This window comes from Oenanthe melanoleuca, chromosome 3 (genome assembly GCF_029582105.1).
Source record: "Oenanthe melanoleuca isolate GR-GAL-2019-014 chromosome 3, OMel1.0, whole genome shotgun sequence".
In the NCBI taxonomy this organism is placed as follows: Eukaryota; Metazoa; Chordata; class Aves; order Passeriformes; family Muscicapidae; genus Oenanthe; species Oenanthe melanoleuca.
In genome coordinates, this window is record NC_079336.1 from 79,644,460 (window position 1) to 79,662,950 (window position 18,491).

General features: G+C 49.5%; 1 protein-coding gene across 1 annotated transcript in view; it reads right to left on the minus strand.

Annotated features, from left to right (window-relative positions):
* Positions 1-11,874: 11,874 nt before the first annotated feature.
* The window catches only part of MDGA1 (MAM domain containing glycosylphosphatidylinositol anchor 1), a 134,230-nt gene continuing 127,613 nt past the window's right edge, over positions 11,875-18,491 (minus strand). Inside the window, exons 15-17 of the mRNA XM_056487567.1 lie at positions 15,000-15,130; positions 13,949-14,057; positions 11,875-12,822 (exon numbers count right to left, since the gene is read on the minus strand). Of these exons, the coding sequence (XP_056343542.1) occupies positions 12,731-12,822; positions 13,949-14,057; positions 15,000-15,130 (332 nt within the window). The 3' untranslated portion in view covers positions 11,875-12,730. The remainder of the gene's footprint in view (positions 12,823-13,948; positions 14,058-14,999; positions 15,131-18,491) is intronic.

Consider the following 18,491-nt stretch of genomic DNA (forward strand, 5'->3'; position numbering starts at 1 on the left):
TCCTGAGTGCAGCAAAGAGGATCAAGATACAGCCCAGAGAGGCTGAAGGGAGTCAAGGTGGCTGTGCTCACACAAGGTGGGACAGTGCTGCTAGGCCATAGAGGGAGCAGGGCTCCCAGAGATCAGAGATCCAGTGGTAGCGAAAATCCAGGAATGATCTGTAGCTGGCATCAGCACAGGGCTACTGCTGACAGAAAAGGGCTGGGGTAGGGAGTCAGGTTCAGTCAGAGCCCTCGTGGGGATGAACGTGTGGCATGTATAGAGGGCCACATGATGGAAGAGTGTGATAGTGTGGAGAAATGCAGCTGGAGGGAGGTGCCCCTCCATCACCAGATACCCAAACATAAGCTAATCCAACAGGTCTCCCCCTTGCTGTCCTCACTAGGCTGATGGACAAGGTTTTCCCAGCCAGACTCAGGACCCAGCTCTGCTCTGGGACTCACATGGGCTGGCAGGATGCTACTGTGGTAGGCTGCAGCTGCAGTCTGTATCTCTAAATCTTCTCTGCTTTTTAGGTCACTTTGTTCTGCTTATAAATCCTGGTCTTGTCTTACAAACCATAAATCTTCCTCTACAGTCAGCACCATTTATTTTTTTCTCTGGTCTTTTTAAAATAACAGGGTCAGAATATTTAAAATCCAGATTGTTGCATTTTCTGTGGTTTTGGCTCACAACAAGTATTCCCTTCCACCCTGGGAAAATGCCACAGACCTGTGGCCAGACAGCCTTGCTTAGGAGTTTGTAGGAAGAGAGGAATAGGGAAAAGGGATTCCAAAGGATATGCTGAAATAATCTGCCACTCACACAGCCCTTGCATGTATGTACAATTCTATGCATGTGTGTGGCACACCTGATGCACCCATGTGCCTGCAGCCTTACCTTCCCTGCTTTCACACAACCACCTCTCTTCACTGAGACACAGCCTTGCACAGATCAGAGCTACATCTTGTCCCTCCACCTCTAAGTCTCATACCCTCATATCCAATCCCAGGCAGCTGGCAGGGAACAAGTGGTTCTCATCCTTCCCCTTGCCAAGCACGGCTGTTCACACAAATCTGGCTCTGCCATCCCAGCTTGCTGCTCTGAGCCTTTACACCCTCCCCAGTGTCAGGAGCTACTTCTCAGCAGCCTCCACACCCAGCTGTGCTCCTCACCCCTGCCTGCAAGATGCTGGTGGGTGCACCCCTGCCAGAAGCAGCAGCTCTCCTCTGCTGCCTGCCCTGGGAGGGGGAGACACTCTGTGAGAGTTGGGTTCATGAGCTGGCACAGAGGTAAATAACCTCTGCCAAGCACCAGGACAGCCCTGCAAGGGATCAGGAGCCTGCCAAAAAGTCGTGTGTGATGGTGCAAGGCCAGCACTCCAGGCTCAACTAGCCTGGAGCCTGCAGATGTGCAGTGAAGCACCCGTGAGTCTGCATTACCGTTCTCTTCCTAATGACTGCACAACTCGTGTTCCTGCAGGTTTCACGTGAAGGGCTCCACTCACTTGAGCTGCAGTCAATACTCCTTTCGATCTTCATCACTCACTGTCTGGCTCCAGGCTTTATTTATTGCACAGCATCAAATCACCAAGCCAAAGACAAAAATGGCTTGCTCCCTTGTGGCCCTTTTGGTGGGCATTCCCAGAGATCCGGCTTTAACGAAATTAGCATTGCTTCTACCTTTGGAGGTGATATTGCTGTCTGCAGTGCACACAGGAGGGACTGAGCTCTAGCAGCTGTACAATCAATAGTACAGAGCACCTTGCAGGAACAGCCTGAACCTCAGCTTGGTTTCTAATCTGCCAGCACATCCTCTTCTCCCTTAGGGAAGAATTGAAACATAAAGCTTGGGAATGTATTAGTGTGCAGGTAGTGAGAGTGACTGCAGATGGGGGATCAGGCAAACACAAACTAAACAGTAAATTCTGGGTTATCAGAGGTAATCCCCAATGGTGGTGCCCTGTCTGAGAGAGCCAGAGCCCAGGCTTTTACAGTATGTGTCATTTTACAGCTGACAACACACTAAAAAATTTGAGTGCTTCTGTAAAGCAGACCTAGTGTGGGGACAAGCAGAACAGCAAGAATTAACAATTCATGACAAAAATGAAAAGTTCTAGGACAAAAGGTAATGGCTGGAGTAGACTCCAGCTCTCTGGGTGATTTTAAACAATCTTACATTTTCCCTCTTTGGCTGCCCCCCTCTACCTCATTTCCCTCCCAGCCTGTGCCTTTTCCTTCAAAATACAGCCTGTTTTCCTGCCCAGACTCACAGCTGCTCTGGCCTGTGTGCAAAGGGAGAGGGACTCTGAGGAGGTCATGGCAGAGTGGGACTCTGTGTCTCAACATGTGCATGACAAGGGTGAGCTGAACTTGGGCACAAATGACAGACATGAGTGCTATGTGCATGCATATATATGCAAATATATAATATATATGTATGTTACATATATATATACATACATACACACATGTATTGTTTCATAGTGCTTTCCACTGAATCACCACAGTAATTCCAGTATCTAGCTCCCTTCAGACTCCCATCTGGAACAACTATTTTTCATTATGAGAGGGAAAAAGGAAGCATGTATTAGGCATGATTACTTTTATAGAATCAAAAAATGAAACATCTTCTTTGCCAGTGGGTTTCACAACTGCTTGCTGTGAGGGAGGCTGAAATGCTGGGTTGTTTTGGAAGACCCTTCTGCATTGCTTTGAGCCCTACCCCAAACTTTGTCCAGGCAGCTCAAGACACCACGGAGTCATCATCATTAACACCAGCTCAAGTGGAGGGTATGGCTGTAGCTTATGTGATCCACTGCCCCAGAGTCAGGGTAGGCACCTGGGTGCTGTTTTTATTTTAGGATCTGGTGAGGTTCAGCCAACAGCAGCTCATGGCACATAAAACAAACCTATGTCTGGCTTTCACACTCAGTTCCCTTGTGTTGTTCTTAAGGGCTGGGATGAGGCAAAGCTAATTTGAGCTGAGTAGCCCTGCAGATGTCATGGCAGAGAAGACATGTTCACCCAAGAACAACTTGGGCATCACATGGGTCATGGTTGGCATTGGCCATTCTCTGATGGGTCCATGGAGTAGCTGGACTCCTGCTGGAGACCTGGGGTGGAGTACCAGGACTGGGAGCCCTGGCACCACACTGACAGCCCAGGGCTGTTGGCTTGTTTCACATCTACTAGTCTTGGAGCTGCTGCCTTGGCTCATGTTCTTGTGGGAGAAGTCAAGAGCAAAGGACAAAAGGATCAGTTTTGAGCATTGTCATCAGAAGCCAGCAGCCTCAACAGCTGCAGGTCTGGGATGGGATGGAGAGGTTTAGAAAAGGCAGGGGGAGTGCTGGGTAAGGGAACATCAGGGAGGGCTCTGAGGCACTCACTTCACAAGGGTTCCCCAGCAGTAACTGCCCCAAACCTGCCTGTGCCATGTCCTGTGCCCAGCCCCTGTGCTGGGGCTTGAGCAAAACTGAGAAGCCTTCCCCAGCGACTTAACCAGATGTTTTGGGAAGACTCTGGGTCAAACACTGGCACATGCCTCAGTGCTGGGCAGCAACACAAGCTCCTCCCTGCCCCAGCCACTGTGAGCACCGATGGCAGGCTGCACCTGTCACCCCAACCCCACAGAGAGGGACACACAGGCTCACCCACTGGAGTACTGCAGCTTTATTTGAATGAAACAATCCACGTTGAGTCTGTAGGTTACACGGCGGGTGCACTGGGGCTGGGGGGAGGTGCTGGATGAGGCAATGCTTATAAAACATCTCACCCTGTTTAAAAGGTTCAGTTCAGTCCCTTTGTGTTTTGTGCTTTTAACCTTGTGGACGGCTTGGTACCATGGTGCAAGAGGGTCCCAGCTGCACTCGGTGTGGTGATGGCACCTGGGAGATGAGGAGTGGGGATGGGACGAGACAGGGTGGCCATGGGGGAGGTGGGTGGAGATGAGGCTCTGTCCCAGGATCCCACCTAGGATACTGATAGCAAAAAACCCAAGAGACACCAGAGGACCCCCCTCCCTCCTCCACACTATCCCCAAACACACAGACTTAGTCTGTCACTCCATTTGGGGGGCTGCTTCCAAACACTTCTATCAGGTCAACCAACACTTTCTTACTGGCCTTGGTGACCTGGAAGTGTGAGGCAATGCAGTCCCACTGGGACTGGATCCCACTGAAGAGGCTCACTGTTGGGCCTGAGCTGGTTCTCCCTGCACCTTGGGAGTTGAGGATGGGATTTTGGTGTGATCCCCTTCTATGGGATCCAGGGATGAAGTCTGCTGCTGTCTCTCCAGGCTGGAAATGAAACACTTGGTGAGGGTAAGCGAGGAGCAGGGGGTGGAGTGAGAAAGAGTGTGGATGTCACTGTCTGATGCTCACTTCTGGCCAAAGGCAGATGTCAGAGCTCTTTCCCCATGAGACAGTTGTATCTTGGATAATGGCCTCTTTCCTCTGCTATGTGTACTGTGACACAGGCAGGATGGTTCTGACTGGGGAAAAGGACCCAAGCAAAACCATGCTGGCACCAGATTTCCCATTCCATCTAGAGATTAGAGGCTCTCTCCATGCTGTCAGGCAAGGGCTGTGACTAAAACCACAAAGAAGAATCATGTATCTGCAGCATTCACAGCTTTTAGGGAATGTCTTGAAATGAACATGTGCTGTGGAGCCCCTGGAATGAGATGGTACATCTCATTCCAGATCCCAAAAACTGGAAAACAGGCCAAACTCATCTATTTGAAAGCACTGACACTAGGCCACTTTACCCAGCTTTAACACCAACAGTTACATTAAAGTGCTGAGAAGCTGGGGATGGGGAGCAGAGAACAAACAAGGCTTGACAAGAGGAAAAGGTCATCTCCAGCAAACTCTGAGAGAGTTTTCTTGTCTCAGGATGCTACATGCATAGGAAAGCTTCTTTGCTTCAGGTCTGTAAATACCTTCCCTCATCAGCATCTGAATTTCCCAGGGAAATGTCTAGTGCTCACCCTTGCTCAGTCTCTGTGTGGTACGTGCTGCCACCCATACAAAAGACCCAAACACTACTCCAGTCAATGCCTGTGGCATTTTATAGACAGACTGGTATCTATATTCTCCTCTCAGCACAAGCTAGGTGCTGCCTGAGCTGACCATGCTGCTACAGCCTGGCTGTTGCTCTGTTTACTGACACCCACAGCTGGTTCTTGAGAACAAGGCCCACTGAGACATGATATACCAAATGCCCCACCTTTGAAGGTGCTCCAAGTTAGAGCATGGACTGTGGAGAAGAGAAAGGTGGGGACTTCACCTCCAAAAGGGGCCCTGTCTCCTCCCTGCTGCATTTCTGGCAGCTGCAACACACCCACACCTCAGTTTTTAGCTTTGATCCCTCTACAAGCTGCTAAGATAAACACCTTACCAGTGCTGGACCTATAGTGCAAGCAACACCTGGAAACAGCTTCATGTCAGCACCACATCACTGATCAGGGCCACCAGAAGAGAACCACTTGGTGCCTGCCTGCAGAGGCTGTAATGCAGAGAAAGTGGGGTTGCACTTGCTCTTAGCTAGTCTGGGCTCAGCCTTGAGCTGTGGTAACGTTGAGAACAAAGGAGGTGCAGCTCACCCAGAGTGGCAGAGCAGGACTGCTGACACCTGGCACGTTCCAGCTCCTACCCAGGGCCCGCCTTTGCTGAGGCTTGCTGCAGGTATGCAGCTTCTGAAGATCTTGGAGCATCTCTCCATTGTAACAGCTGGGCTTTACACAACTGGAAGCCACTTCACTGCCTAAATGGCAGAACCAGAGCCCATCTCCCCCAGCCAAAGCAGATCCCCACTGGCTCACAGCAGCAGTAGCAGGGGAGCTTTTATCTTCCTGCAGACTTGGCTGGCAGACAGGACAGAGGCACAGGGGTGGTAGAGCAGACAGGTACCCCTCACTTGGCTCCAAGCTTCAGGCAAGGGCCCAGCCATCACAGCACAAGGCACATCCATCACTATGAGCTCTGGGCACTGGATGGCAGCTGTCCAGCTGGCCCTCTCTTATATTGAGTTTAGGCCATTCTAGGGGTAAGATATCCCACTCTAAGTCGAATACTCATAGCCCAATTTCCTTTCAGAACAATGGAAGCACAAAATTTTGTCTCATTCCACAGGAGCAAATTAGCAAATAAGCCATAGCAAATGCAAGCAAAGCCTGGATTTACCACAGAACTGCACAGCTCTCTACAAAAACCTCTAATCACCCAGCTCTACCTTTGCACCAGTAAAGAAAGCATGTCTCCCTTTCCCTTGTTCTCTGCCTCATGCTAGAACCATGAAAGGCAGCAGAGAAAGGACAGTGCTCAGAAGGACCAGCCCTTTGCAGCTTTCTCCACTGTTCACCCATGGGAGAACAGTGGCTTGCCTGCCTTCCTCATGTACAGATGTGCTGAGCTGGACTAGTGTATTTTACTGGGAAATCTGGTTTCAGGATTTCCTTTAGTCTCCTTGCCCAGCAGCCTGCCATCAGTGAAACAAAGGGCAATGCACTGTGGAGCTCATCTTTTCTCTCTCCTTTTCCAGAGAACACAAACAAGTTCTGTTCCATCCTTTCAGCCATGCATGGGGCTGTTGTGAGCCTTCCTTTGCCTCTGGTGAAGCCAGAACATGGCCCACACTAGGTCCCTGATGGAGCCCTGAAGTGCTCCTGCTCCACCACCACCACCAGGCAGCCCCACCAGCCCCTCAGGCTTTGCCAGGGCTGCAGGGAGCAAGATGGAGAAGGTGCCAGAGCAGATCTAGGTGATCTGGACCAAGCCACACAGCACAGGGACACACAGTAAGCCTTGCTGTCTGTCTCTGGAGCCAGCTCTCCTTTTGAGAAAGGATGCTTGATGGCAAAGCCACTGAGCACGCACCTGAACCACAGCCCAGGGTCTGGGTGTCAGGCACACATCTCAGACAACACAGAGGGGGATGGCACTGCTTTTCCATGGGCAAGAGGTTGTCCTGCAGACTACAGCTCCCTGCAAGCTGCACCCTCCCCCTCTCTGGAATGGCAGTCACAAGTAGCCCTGGGCTGTCCCACAGTGATCCTTGGGATGTTTAAATCCTCCAGGACACAAGTGGTCTGATGTGACCATACCAAAGTGTAAGTAGCCATCAGAAGACCCCAAAATCCCCTGTGGTGTGCTGGGTGTGCCAGATGGTCAGGCAAACCAACATGTGCCTTAATCCCAAGGGAAGTACTGAAAGCACACATATACCACAGCTATCATTTGGGATGCTGGGTGTACCAAGGCTGTTCAGCTCCCTGCTGGAAACCAGCAGCTGAGAGTTATTACCATGGAGTGCAAATTTGGTCAGGTTAAAATGTAATATCCAGAGCTCTCTAGCATTTTTCTTCTGTAAAAGCCTTTTGTCTCAGGATGAGCACTTGTGCCAAAGCAAATACAAATACAAATTACAGCAAATACAAATCGTGGCAACAGCCTGCACAGGGTCCTGCTGCTGCACACTTGCTGTTATGAACAGGCAGGCACCTACATGGAGGGCAGCCTGGAAAACACAATGGATTGGGGCAGTTTAAAGGGTTAAAAGTAATCTCTCCCAAAGCCAGGAGTGCCAGGAGGCCTATCCTTTGCACAGGAAATACTCACAATACAGCTGCTTGTCAAGACTGAAAAGCAGGCTCCTTCCCCCTGGGTGCAAGAGCTGGGCATCAGTAGGTGCTGTGGCACTGTCCCAGCACACCCAGCTCGAGGCACAGAGCCCATGGTGACATGTTCCTCCATGCTGATCCCAGGACACCCAAAGGCACCCAGGAGGCAAAGGGGTGCTGCAGCATTTCCAGAGAAAAATGGGTATCTGCATGGTGCTGACAGACAAAGGTGACTAAAACATCCTGAAGCAGCAGCTTCCTGGCTCTCTGCTTTAAAGAAAAGGTTTGTCTCTTCAGGTGGGGTGAGGTGACACCATTTACTCCATAGAGGAAGGAAAATGCCCTGGTTCCTTTGCCTGCCCCTGCTGCAGGCAGCATGAAGGACCCCCTGGCAATTCCCACAGGTAAAATTCCCTGCCTCAGCCTTGCTGAGAGCTTAGGGGGAGCAGGGTTTGCTCCTGACATTTCATGCTGGAGACATGGGCAGTGGTGCAGGGATGCTTCTCCCACCACCCAGGCTGAGAAGCACTGGCACCAACCCAAAAGCTGGGTGCTTGTTGGCACAGAGGAATCCAGACTCTGCTCTCCCTTTGGTTGTAAAGTATTTTTTTGTTGTTGTTCTGGAGTAGTGTGCCCACAGGATTTTGTGTAGAAAGAAATTAAATTTCAATACTTTGAAAAGCAATAGGGAATAAAATATGATTTGTATCACGTTTGCTACACTCATTCTCACATGTTTAAATTATTTTTGCAAAAAAAATTGCCAGCCTAAATATCTGAAGGGCCTCCCCCACCTCCATTTTCCCCTGATTGCTACTATATTTTTTTTCCAGAATAAAACTAGTTCCCAGAGAAGGGCTCCCTATCACTGCTGCTACAGCTGTTCTCCAGGCAGCACACTGTGCAGCTCTGCTGGAGCAGCTCTGCATGCCTGCCAGTCAGGAATCCCAGAATATGCTGAGTTAAAAGGGACCCACGAGCAGTTCCCAAACCACTTATGTGCTATGCAAAGCTTTTCATATACATGAAACATTTTTTCACTCCCATACAGCTGGGAAAGGTTGCACTCAGGTGTTCCTAATTACTTAACTCCAGATCAAACAAAACATATTAGGTCCATCGCTTTCCAGTGGCTGATCTCAGTGGAAGAAAAATAGTCTATTATTATTACCAGTCAGGAGCTGCATTTCAGGGCAAGCAGGAGGAATTGATGTTCATATTGTTAAAAGCCATGGATTAAAGTTCTGTCGATGACCTGCTATTTGGACTTGCACTGAACTGTAGAAAATTATAATTAAAAAGTATATTTTTCAGAATACGATGAACAACTACAAAAAAGAGGTTTCAAATGTAAGTTTCTTTGTAAGCCCCACTTGTAACTACACTGTAGCATTCACTACTTCTAATATCTACAACCTATACCCAGGAGCCTGCACACTCACATATTTTCTGTTCTATACCCTGAAAAAAAATGAAATCGAGTATATATCGGCTAACACCCACACAGCATTCTTCCTAATGTATTTCTACAACTACCAAGCAGAGGTCTCCTTGTAAATAAAAGCAGTCTCTTAAATTTATATTGCACTTTTCTTCTGCAGGGACGTTCATACTATATACAGGAATAATATCCACCATTGCTGAAATGCAGCCACTTTTGGAGTGGAATAAAGCAGCTACTCGATAGGCACAGAGCAACATAAAACACCAGGAAGAGAAACATAACATTGGGACTGCAACAGATATTTAAGAAGACAGACAGTAATTAAGTTTAGGGACTGTAATTTAGCCAGAACACTGTGAAAAATGTGAAGGGATTTTAATTGGAGGGGGTAAGGAGCATGGCTTTACATCTCACCTGGGATGCATTACCACCACAAGGAGACTTGCCTCTCAGGCATGGGGTAGTAAACCACAAATACCATTACCCTCAAAGAAGAGGGACATACCTCCCTCCACCCCATCACGGCACATCTTTCCATCCTTGCTGCTGAAGTGCCTCTTTGATACCACCTTTCAGCACATCTGCCAGGGAAATGAGGTCTTTCCTTTTGTCCTTGGTACTTCTGACAAGCAGAAGCACTTGGGTTAATGACTTTCCCCCAAACTCACCACCAGCTGCTTTCTAGCCAGAGGTAAGAGCAGAGGTCTTTGTGGGAAGGGGCTTCTGAAAGTTTTACTGAAGCTGATGGACACCTGACAGCAGGAGAAGGCTTCACCTCTGGCTGGAGCAACCTCCTTGCTCTGCCCTGGACCTCTGGGCACCAAAGGGCTTCTTGCCCCCCGTGCCATGGATTGGTGTGGTGATGCTCTTGCATCCTTCCTTGCAGGGGCATGGACTCCCTCCCTGCAGGTGACCCTTTCTAACCTTTTGCTGACACTTGCCTCACAGTAATGTTTTGTCCATCATCCTGAACCTTCAGGCTGCACCTCCCCAGCCCCACAGCACCTCTGATGCCCATGGAACACCAGCAAAACCTGGGTGCTTGTGCAGCCTGGGCTGAGCAGTCCGTAGAAGCAAACCGACAAGGGCCTCTGCCTCAGAGCTTGGAAGGTGAGATGGTTGCCCTGGGCTATCTCTTACTGATGGGGAAGCACTCCTGTCTCCAGCTTCTGCCCAGCAGAAACCTCCTGCAACCAGCAATGCCACACAAATGACAGATCCTGATCCTGACAGATGAGGAACCATTGTGAAGCTCCCAAGTGCCCCTGGAAAGCACAGTCTCTCTCCTAGGAGTGAAAGTGGAGTCTTACCAGGAGCAGGGTGATGACTTCTGGCCTTCAACAAGCACAGAGGAAAGGAAGAGCACGGGGCTGAAAGAGCTCAGCCTAAACAGGGGCAGCACTGGCTGCCCATGAACATGGCAACAGACAGCAAGACACAGAATTGCTGCCAGCACCCACTGCATCCCATGACACTGCCTGGCCCTGGGCAACAGCCATGGGTTTCCTGGTCAAATGTGCACTGTGATTGAGGTCTGGGCTCTGGAGGGAGGAGTGGAGACAGAAAAGAGACAGTCCCAATTCTTGGAAATGGAGAAAAGCAGAATGAGCTGGGGAGACCTGTATCATACCCTCCCACTGCCTTGAAAGGCCTCCTGTGAAGGTCCCCTTGTCCCTCAGAGCTGATGCCCTTTCTGGTGGTGGCTGGATCTCCTGGAAGTTAAGGAAGAGCTTTCCCCCTCCATCAGTGAAGGCAATGAGGTCCCAGCTGTGGCTGGAAGCTGAGCAGTGCAGGAGGCAGCAAATACATTCAGGTGATTTCAGACAAACACAGCTGTCTTAGAGAAACTGATATATTAATCAGAAATGGGCAAGCAGCCATGGGTACTGGGTCTTCAGTGAGACAGCTATCTTAACTGTGGTGCTCCAGATAGGGATTTTGGATGGGGTGTCCCTTAGCAGGAAGAGTCACACTTAATTAATTGCCAGTGTGGGCTAGTAAACCCCAATTCACAGCCTGTGGGGCTAACTCTGCCCTGTGCAGGGAGGTAAGTCATGCCCAGAGCTGCTTCCAGATGCAACAAGGCTGTCACAGCTCCTGTTTGGCTGGTGCAGGGCAAATCCTTCTCCTGGGGGTTCATCTGGAGCAGCATGTGCCTCTGCCTTGAGGAGGTTAGGCCAGACCTGCTACAGGTCTGCAGCAGAGGGAAACACCTGCTTTACCCACTCATGATACCATCAAGGAAAAGATGAATTTCCCCCATCCCTGTCCCTTGCTCCTCAGTGGCAAACAGAGCCACAATTCAGCACAAGCCCCTCTTTCGGGTCAACTTCCTGCCTGCATCCTGCTTGGAGCAGTTTCCTGCCTGTTCCACCTTCCAGCTCCTCTGCCCACTGCCCTGGCAGTGGAAACTGAGTGCCTGGGTGGCTGCACGTGCTGACAAAATTCAGCAGCCTCAGCCCTGAGCAGTGATGCTGTTGGCACCTTTTGCCCACGCTGCAGGGAATGCACCGTGCATGCAGAAAGGCCTCGGGAGGTGAGAGGGCAGCACTGGAGCTGGGGTCATGAGCACAGGACTTGCTGTCTGGCTGAAGAACATTTAAATGCCTGATTTTTCCCCTAATCCAGAGAACTTGAGGTGGAGGAAGCAATGGAATAAAAACCAAAATAAATAGGTAACAAAATAAAGGCAGAGAAGCAATCCTGTGTTTAGGGCTGAGGCGGTCATTATCCCAATATTCACAGGGGGAAGCCAATGTGCAGCTGCTCCACCCTTCCAGTCCCATCCCATCACATCCCATCCCTCAGCCCCACAGAGACCAGACTTTTCTGTCTGCAGCTCAGACCTGCTCCCTATCCAGCAAGAGTGCTGGGAGACAGAAGGGGGCTCTTGGAGCTGCAGCTGGATCCAGCCAGGACTTCACCACTCAGCGTGGCCCATGTCATCGGTCCCCTCCTTGCTCCATCTTCCTCAGGCTGGGGGATGAGAAGCACAGAGAGGTGGGGAAAGGCCAAAGCAAACCACACTGGGGGCAGTAAGTACAGGAGGGCCTGGAAGATGTGGGTGGATGGAGACACTGAAGCACATGCGGTGCGAGGCAAGGCGCTCCGGCACGCGGGGCGGCTGCTGCCCCAGCCAGCAGGAAAGCATGAGGAGACAGGGGAGTGCTGCAGGGTACCATCCACTAAGCTGTGGGCTCTGCAGCAAAGAAGGTAAATGTTCTGGTAGAAATTTGTGCTTTAATATATTTTTGTTTGTTTGTTTAAAACAAGTTCCCATTTCCCTGAGGAAGCCCTGTCCGACATTCCCAAGGAAACATGGGTGTGGTTTTTTTTCTTCCTTCATTTGCTCTTCACATTTCTTCATTCTTATTTTTTGTGTTTCATTCCTTCTTTTCTTTGTGTGTTTCTTTCCTTCCTCTATCTCTCTCTCACTCTCTCTCTCGTGCACGTGCTTTTTAAAAAAAGTTTTGTCTTTATTTTTAAATTCTGTTCTAGACATTATGACTTTCTCGAGGAGTGCTCCAGTTCTGAACCAGATCCCTTTGCATGGTCATGCCTGTCAGTCTTTGGTAACATATGGACACTTTGGTGTGCCAGTGAGGAGGGGAGGAAGAGGAGCAGAGGTGGCTGAGTAGGAAAGGAGCAGGAATGTCTTGGTCCGAAGACAGGAGCGCTCGCTTGCCATCATCTGAGCAGCACGTAAAGGAAGAAAGTCAATGGGCCACAAAGCCAAGGGCTGAGCAGGGCTGGGACACCGCTTCCTGGAAGAGCAACAGCTGCTGGCCAAGAAGGAAGAGAGAATTAGTGAAGGGACAGACACAGACCTCATCAAACAAGTCAGCACACATCCATGTCTTCTCCCACCCTGAAGCACAGAGAGCTCCCTGATCTTTTGGAAGATACTTTGAGCCTTTCCTGGATGTTCTCAAGGTTCCACAAAACTATCTTTGGAAAAAAAGTTGGATCTTAGACACTTATGCAATCCAATTCTCCTTTCTTCCCCAGAACTTTCAATCTGAGTCAAACAAAAGACCCTCATTGTGCTATGGTTACATTCTAGGCTAAAAGAAACTTTTAACTGCACCTAAAATTTTGAAAATTTTGAAAGAGTGCTCTGACTTTTGTTTTCATCTTCATCTCTGGAGTTAAGAAAACTGCCAGAAGTGACTCTTACTGTGAAGGTTTTCTGGCTTCAAAAATAAATAAACCAAACTGAACCTTGCTCTCTAGTGCCTGTGTGGCTCTGTTTGCATACTCTGAACATCTGCTGTCTGGCCCACCTGGAGGACACAGGCAGGGCTGAGGCAGACAGCACACCAGTGGTTCCCACCCAGTGTCTACAGACTGCTTACACCTTGCTGTGGCTTCAACCCACGCTGCACCCTAGTGAGAGTGGAACTGTCTCTATTACTGCAGTGCTGGCACCAGTCCATGTGGGTGGACTGGAGTTTAGTGGGATTTAGCCTGGCTGTGCTCTCTGTCAGATGGCAATGGAAGGAAGCACAGCCCTCCTTGTTCCATGCCCCAAAGAGCAGATTTTTTTTTCTGAGTAGGGCTGACTTAACACTACAGAGGCCATTAAAGCCTGTGGAAGATCTTCCCCTTTTCAAGGTTTTCATAACTAGAGTTTCCCATGAAGTGAGATATTGCAGAAGTCCTTAGCTTTTTTGGGATGGCACCTCCTGGTTGTTCCTTTGACTCTTGCTAACTCTCGACTGCATAGAACAACCCCAAGATTCTGACAGCCCCTCTGGTGACTTCTGCTGGATGGATCAACCATCCTGTTGAGTGCCACCAACCCGTCAGTGTGCCCTGAAATCAGCTGTGCACCCCTAGCATGCACATTTGTGAATGCACTGCTAGCAACCTGCTTGCCTCTGAGGCAGAGTTTCACAGTCTCACCCTTATTCGGTCCAATTGGCTTCCTTGGGCAGTCCCCCTTTTTCAGAGTGACATCATCGATGGCAATGTCCCCCTCGTAGCTCGTGCCCCGGACACCTTCAAAGATGATCTACGAGCAGAGCATGGGAGAGAGCCCAGTGTGAGGCTGCAGCTGTGGAGAGCCCTCCCTGCACTGCAGGGCTTTGCAGAGACAAGCAGGACACGGAGCAGATCTTATCAGGCCCCTAAGAGAATTATTTCCTTCGTGTTTCTCCAATATTCACAGGATCTGGAAAGCCAGATCTTACTGTTTATGGGACCAACCTCTTTGTGCTGAGCATCTGTGCAGTAATAAATGTGCATTAGAGCTCTGCTTTATTATGTGTCCTGCTCTAACAAGCCAACCAATACTGAACAGAACTTGCAAGAGTAACTACATTCTTCTTTACTATTTTGAAGTATGCAAAAGCACACTGGGCATTTTGCCACAGAGCCACAACTTGACCAGCCTGTACAGAGCAGCTCTCACAAACAACCCTACAGCAGCAAAGTAGCCTGTTGGGTAAAAACCTCAGCCATAAAAGCTGCCCACTGAAAGGGCAACTCAATGAGCACATGCAGAGTGCCCAGTTCATATTCACAAGTGCTCCTAGAGTCCTAAGCAAGGGGCACAGCTGAGGTGGGCTCTGCAGCACATGCTAAAAGAAACATCTAGCACTCCCACTTTACACCAACAGGCCAGCATCCCCCAGCTGCTCAGCACTGAGGCACCCGTCCATCACACAGACATATCCAAAAGGAGCTGCTGACAAGCAGTTTCCAGACCAGCAATAATCAGAAAATTTATAGTGCCAAACTGATGCTTCCACATAAAAACCTCAGGGAGAAGAGGACTTGACTTCTGTGCATCCACCAAGCCTTTGCCTTACCCCAGTGACCCTTGGGGTTGAGATCTCCCAGTGCCCTCCCTTGTGCTCCACTGGCCCCTGTGCTACAGAGGAAGATGTCTGCCAGGAAATCGACATCCCTGGCACAGGGACAGGGCAGGAGGCTCCTTGAGGGCTTGGCTTACCTGGAAGGGCCCAGGCGGGTTGATGGGCACATGTGCCTGCTGCCACATGTTGCCCCGATTGCCACTGAGGGACCAGACCTGGGTGTCGATGGCTCGCTTGTTCCGCACGCGAACGAGCAGGTTCAAGGAGCCTGCAAGAGACAAACAGCCCTCTGGCATGCTGGGCTGGCTCCTGCACAGCTCTGGGCTCAGCCTTAACCACGGCTGTAAGCCCCAGCTGGCCCAGGGACAGCCTGCAGAGCCCCAGTGTCATCTCTGAAGGGAGCCAGCCTTCTCCTCTGCTCATGGATAGGTGCCACTGGCAGTGTTTCGTCCACCTGGCCTTCCCCAGGGAAGCACAGACCCAGCAAAGAGGGGCAGGGTGAGGAAGAAGCAGTGTGCATGGCTGGGGTGGCATGAGAAGGGAATGCTAGCTGCCAGGGCCCTCCAGAGGCATCCCATCCAATCTCCTGCTTGGAGCTGTCTCCTGCTCTACATGAGGGCAGCATGGTTCTGCCTGGCCAAATCTTGAACCTCCCTGAGGAAACCAAGTTTTCCTATTGTCCAGTATGAACTCCAGCACTACCAGTTGTGGACACTGTTTCTTATAATTTAATACTGTGAAAAGATTTTGGTTCCATTATCTTTGAATTTGCCCTTAAAACAGTTGAGGGCCAACAGCTGATAGCAACCTCCTCTTTGCCAGACTGAGCAAGTCCAGCTCCCTTAACTTCTCTTCCTAAGGACTTCTGCTCCTGGCCCTTGACCATCCTGATGCCCTTCTGCTGGACCCCACCAATTTCTCTGCATTCCACTTGAAATGGGGAGCCAGAACACTATTTGGCCCCCTGCCCCCATTCATCACTGACCCCTGAAATATGCCATGCAGCTAACAGGGCTCTCCCTGCTCTGGCCCTGGCCATCAGCTGTGGAAACACCACCAGTGTCCTCATTCACCACTTGCCCTGGGAGCAGACCTGGAGTGAGCAGCTGTTCTTTGAAACACCAGACAGTGCTGCCTGTTCCACACCACCTGGTACCACCCCAGCCCAATGTTTTCAGAGATTCATAAAGACCCTGTGCATCAATGCTGACTTCAAGTTCTTAAAAAAAAAGCAATTCCCAAAAGGTTTTGTCTATCATTAAACCAAAACCAAAGCCAACAAATCTCAAAGCATTTCCAGTTCTCACTTTAAAAACAGTGTCACAGCTTCCTACCCTCCACCCACACACAAAACCATCTCAGTTTGTCTTCCTGCAGCATTTGGTTAGTATGCCCTCAGATTACTTCTTTTCCTTTTTTGCTTCAGTGAAAAAAAAAATAAATTTAAACATTCAGTCAGGGTTGACCTGAGACACTTTTTTTCTCAAGGAATCAATCAATCACAATTCTAGCCATGATGTTGCTCATCAGTGTTTCTGGTCTCCATACACAGATATATTACACCTGAGAGTATGGAGGAAATAGTAACCCTTACTTATCCATCTGTAGTCTGTCTGTACTTGGGATGCTGCATTCCCACACGGGTATGCCCTTCAGAAAAGCAGCAGAAAGAGGTCAGGGGAAGAGACAGGGAAACAGACTTTCCTGTATAACCCCCCTCCTACAGGATCCTCCCAAATCCTTCATTCTTGGCACATCCACCTAAGGGGCACTGTGTGAAGAACAGGGACCTGGAAATACTCCCATCAAGTGCCTGGCTGTCAGAAACTGAGATACATCACAGGGAGTTCAAAGCATAATAAAGATGATGAAATGTTTAGATTCTTAGTAAATGACTTACAAGAAAAGGTTAAAAAAATGAAATATGTATGCAATTTAGTGAAATGAGGATAGAAAACACATTATTGTCTGGAAATATTCAGAAGCATTAGCTGTAAGGCCAGCTGAGGAAATTAGATGAAGGCCTGACAGGACATAGACAGCATACCCAATCCCCTTCCCTGGTGGTACTAGGTTTGGGATACACACCACAACCCAGGACAAGGAGAAAAATAGCTTGTTTCTCTCTCTCTTGAGACCAGCTGGCAATGCACAACCTTGGGGGATCCAAGCCAGTGAGACCTCCCTCCTGGAAACACAGTGCCACAGATAAGAGAAGTCACTACAGGAGTCTCTGGCAAAACCAGCTTTGAGCTGCTGATTTCTTGGCATCTTCCCTGCCCTCAGCAGCTTCCTATGAAGGAAAGTCTCTCTAAGGATACCTAGTTCTCATGGAGCACCTTGTCCAAACTGACAGCTCACGCAGGAACTACATAACCCCATAGATCAATGTCAACAGGAGTGTGTTCAGAGCAGCTAATTACAGACACCAGAGCTGGTGAGGTGAGGGATTGAGAGCAAATGAAGAATTAATATGAAGCTGCTAGCAAGCAAGGATTAAAAACAACCATTGTCTATTCTATCCTCATTTGGGGACTTGTAGCTAGGATTTGCTGCACAATAGCCTGGCTGAGTAGTCAGCACTGGGACAAATCACGCAGCAAACGAACTTTGATGCCCTAGGAAAAAAGCAAAGGCGAGATAGAAAGAAACCCAGAGAAGCATCTGGAATGCAAATTAGTGCCTCCAAAGCACTGGCTGTGAATGCCTGGCCTAAACCCAAACCAAGCCTGAGCACATCCTGGCTGACAGCTCCGTGTCCTTGCAGCATCAGGAAAAACAACCTTTCGGCCCCGAATTCCCTAATTCAACAATACTGAATACGAGCAGGCATTCTTCAAATTGTTTACAATTGGAAAGGGGGAAGCTCCCTTATCTAGTCACAACATGCAGTGTTTCACTACTCCTGTCTACACATGGAAAACTGAAGGTCAAAACAGAGAAGCAGTGTGCCCATGGCTATCTTAGAAATCAGAGTTGTGAAGGGCAGCCCTGTCTGCAATCCCTGCTAAGTTACAGAAGCTCCCTGAGACTGGGAAGGAACGACAATACCTCCATTTTCCAGTAACACTGTCACTAGGAATATGCTTCTGGGAGGCATGGAAGAGGCTCCTGGACTTGAAGCAGTGATGAAACCTCTATCCCATCTGAACTGAGTCCACAGTGCTGTAGATGTTAAAGTTTATGCACCTTTTCTACTTTACTCTACTACCACATGTCAGTCTGCCACCAGTGGACAGTCAAGGGCACATAGCTTATGATGGAGGTATCTGTAAATGAACCTCGATCTGGGCTCTAGGCAGAGCCATAAAATATTGCAGACTTGGACTATGGGAATCTCCAAATCATCTTCCTTTCCAGAGGTTACAAACTGAAGAAGAATCAAAGTGTGACCTGCTCTCCACCTCCTCATCACTGGAGATGAGAAAGACCCATCTGGGATGGTCTCCAGTGCCAGTTGCTGCAGTCACCACTTTTGCCTGGTTTCACACTGGAATCATGCCTGGTTTCCTCTGTCAGAGTCCAAAGCCAGCTGGCCAGTTTTGTTACCTATTTCTCTCCTTGTTGCCTCTTCCCCATCTCCCCTGCCTGGCATATTCTAAGGGCACCTGCAGGTGAGGCACACAAAA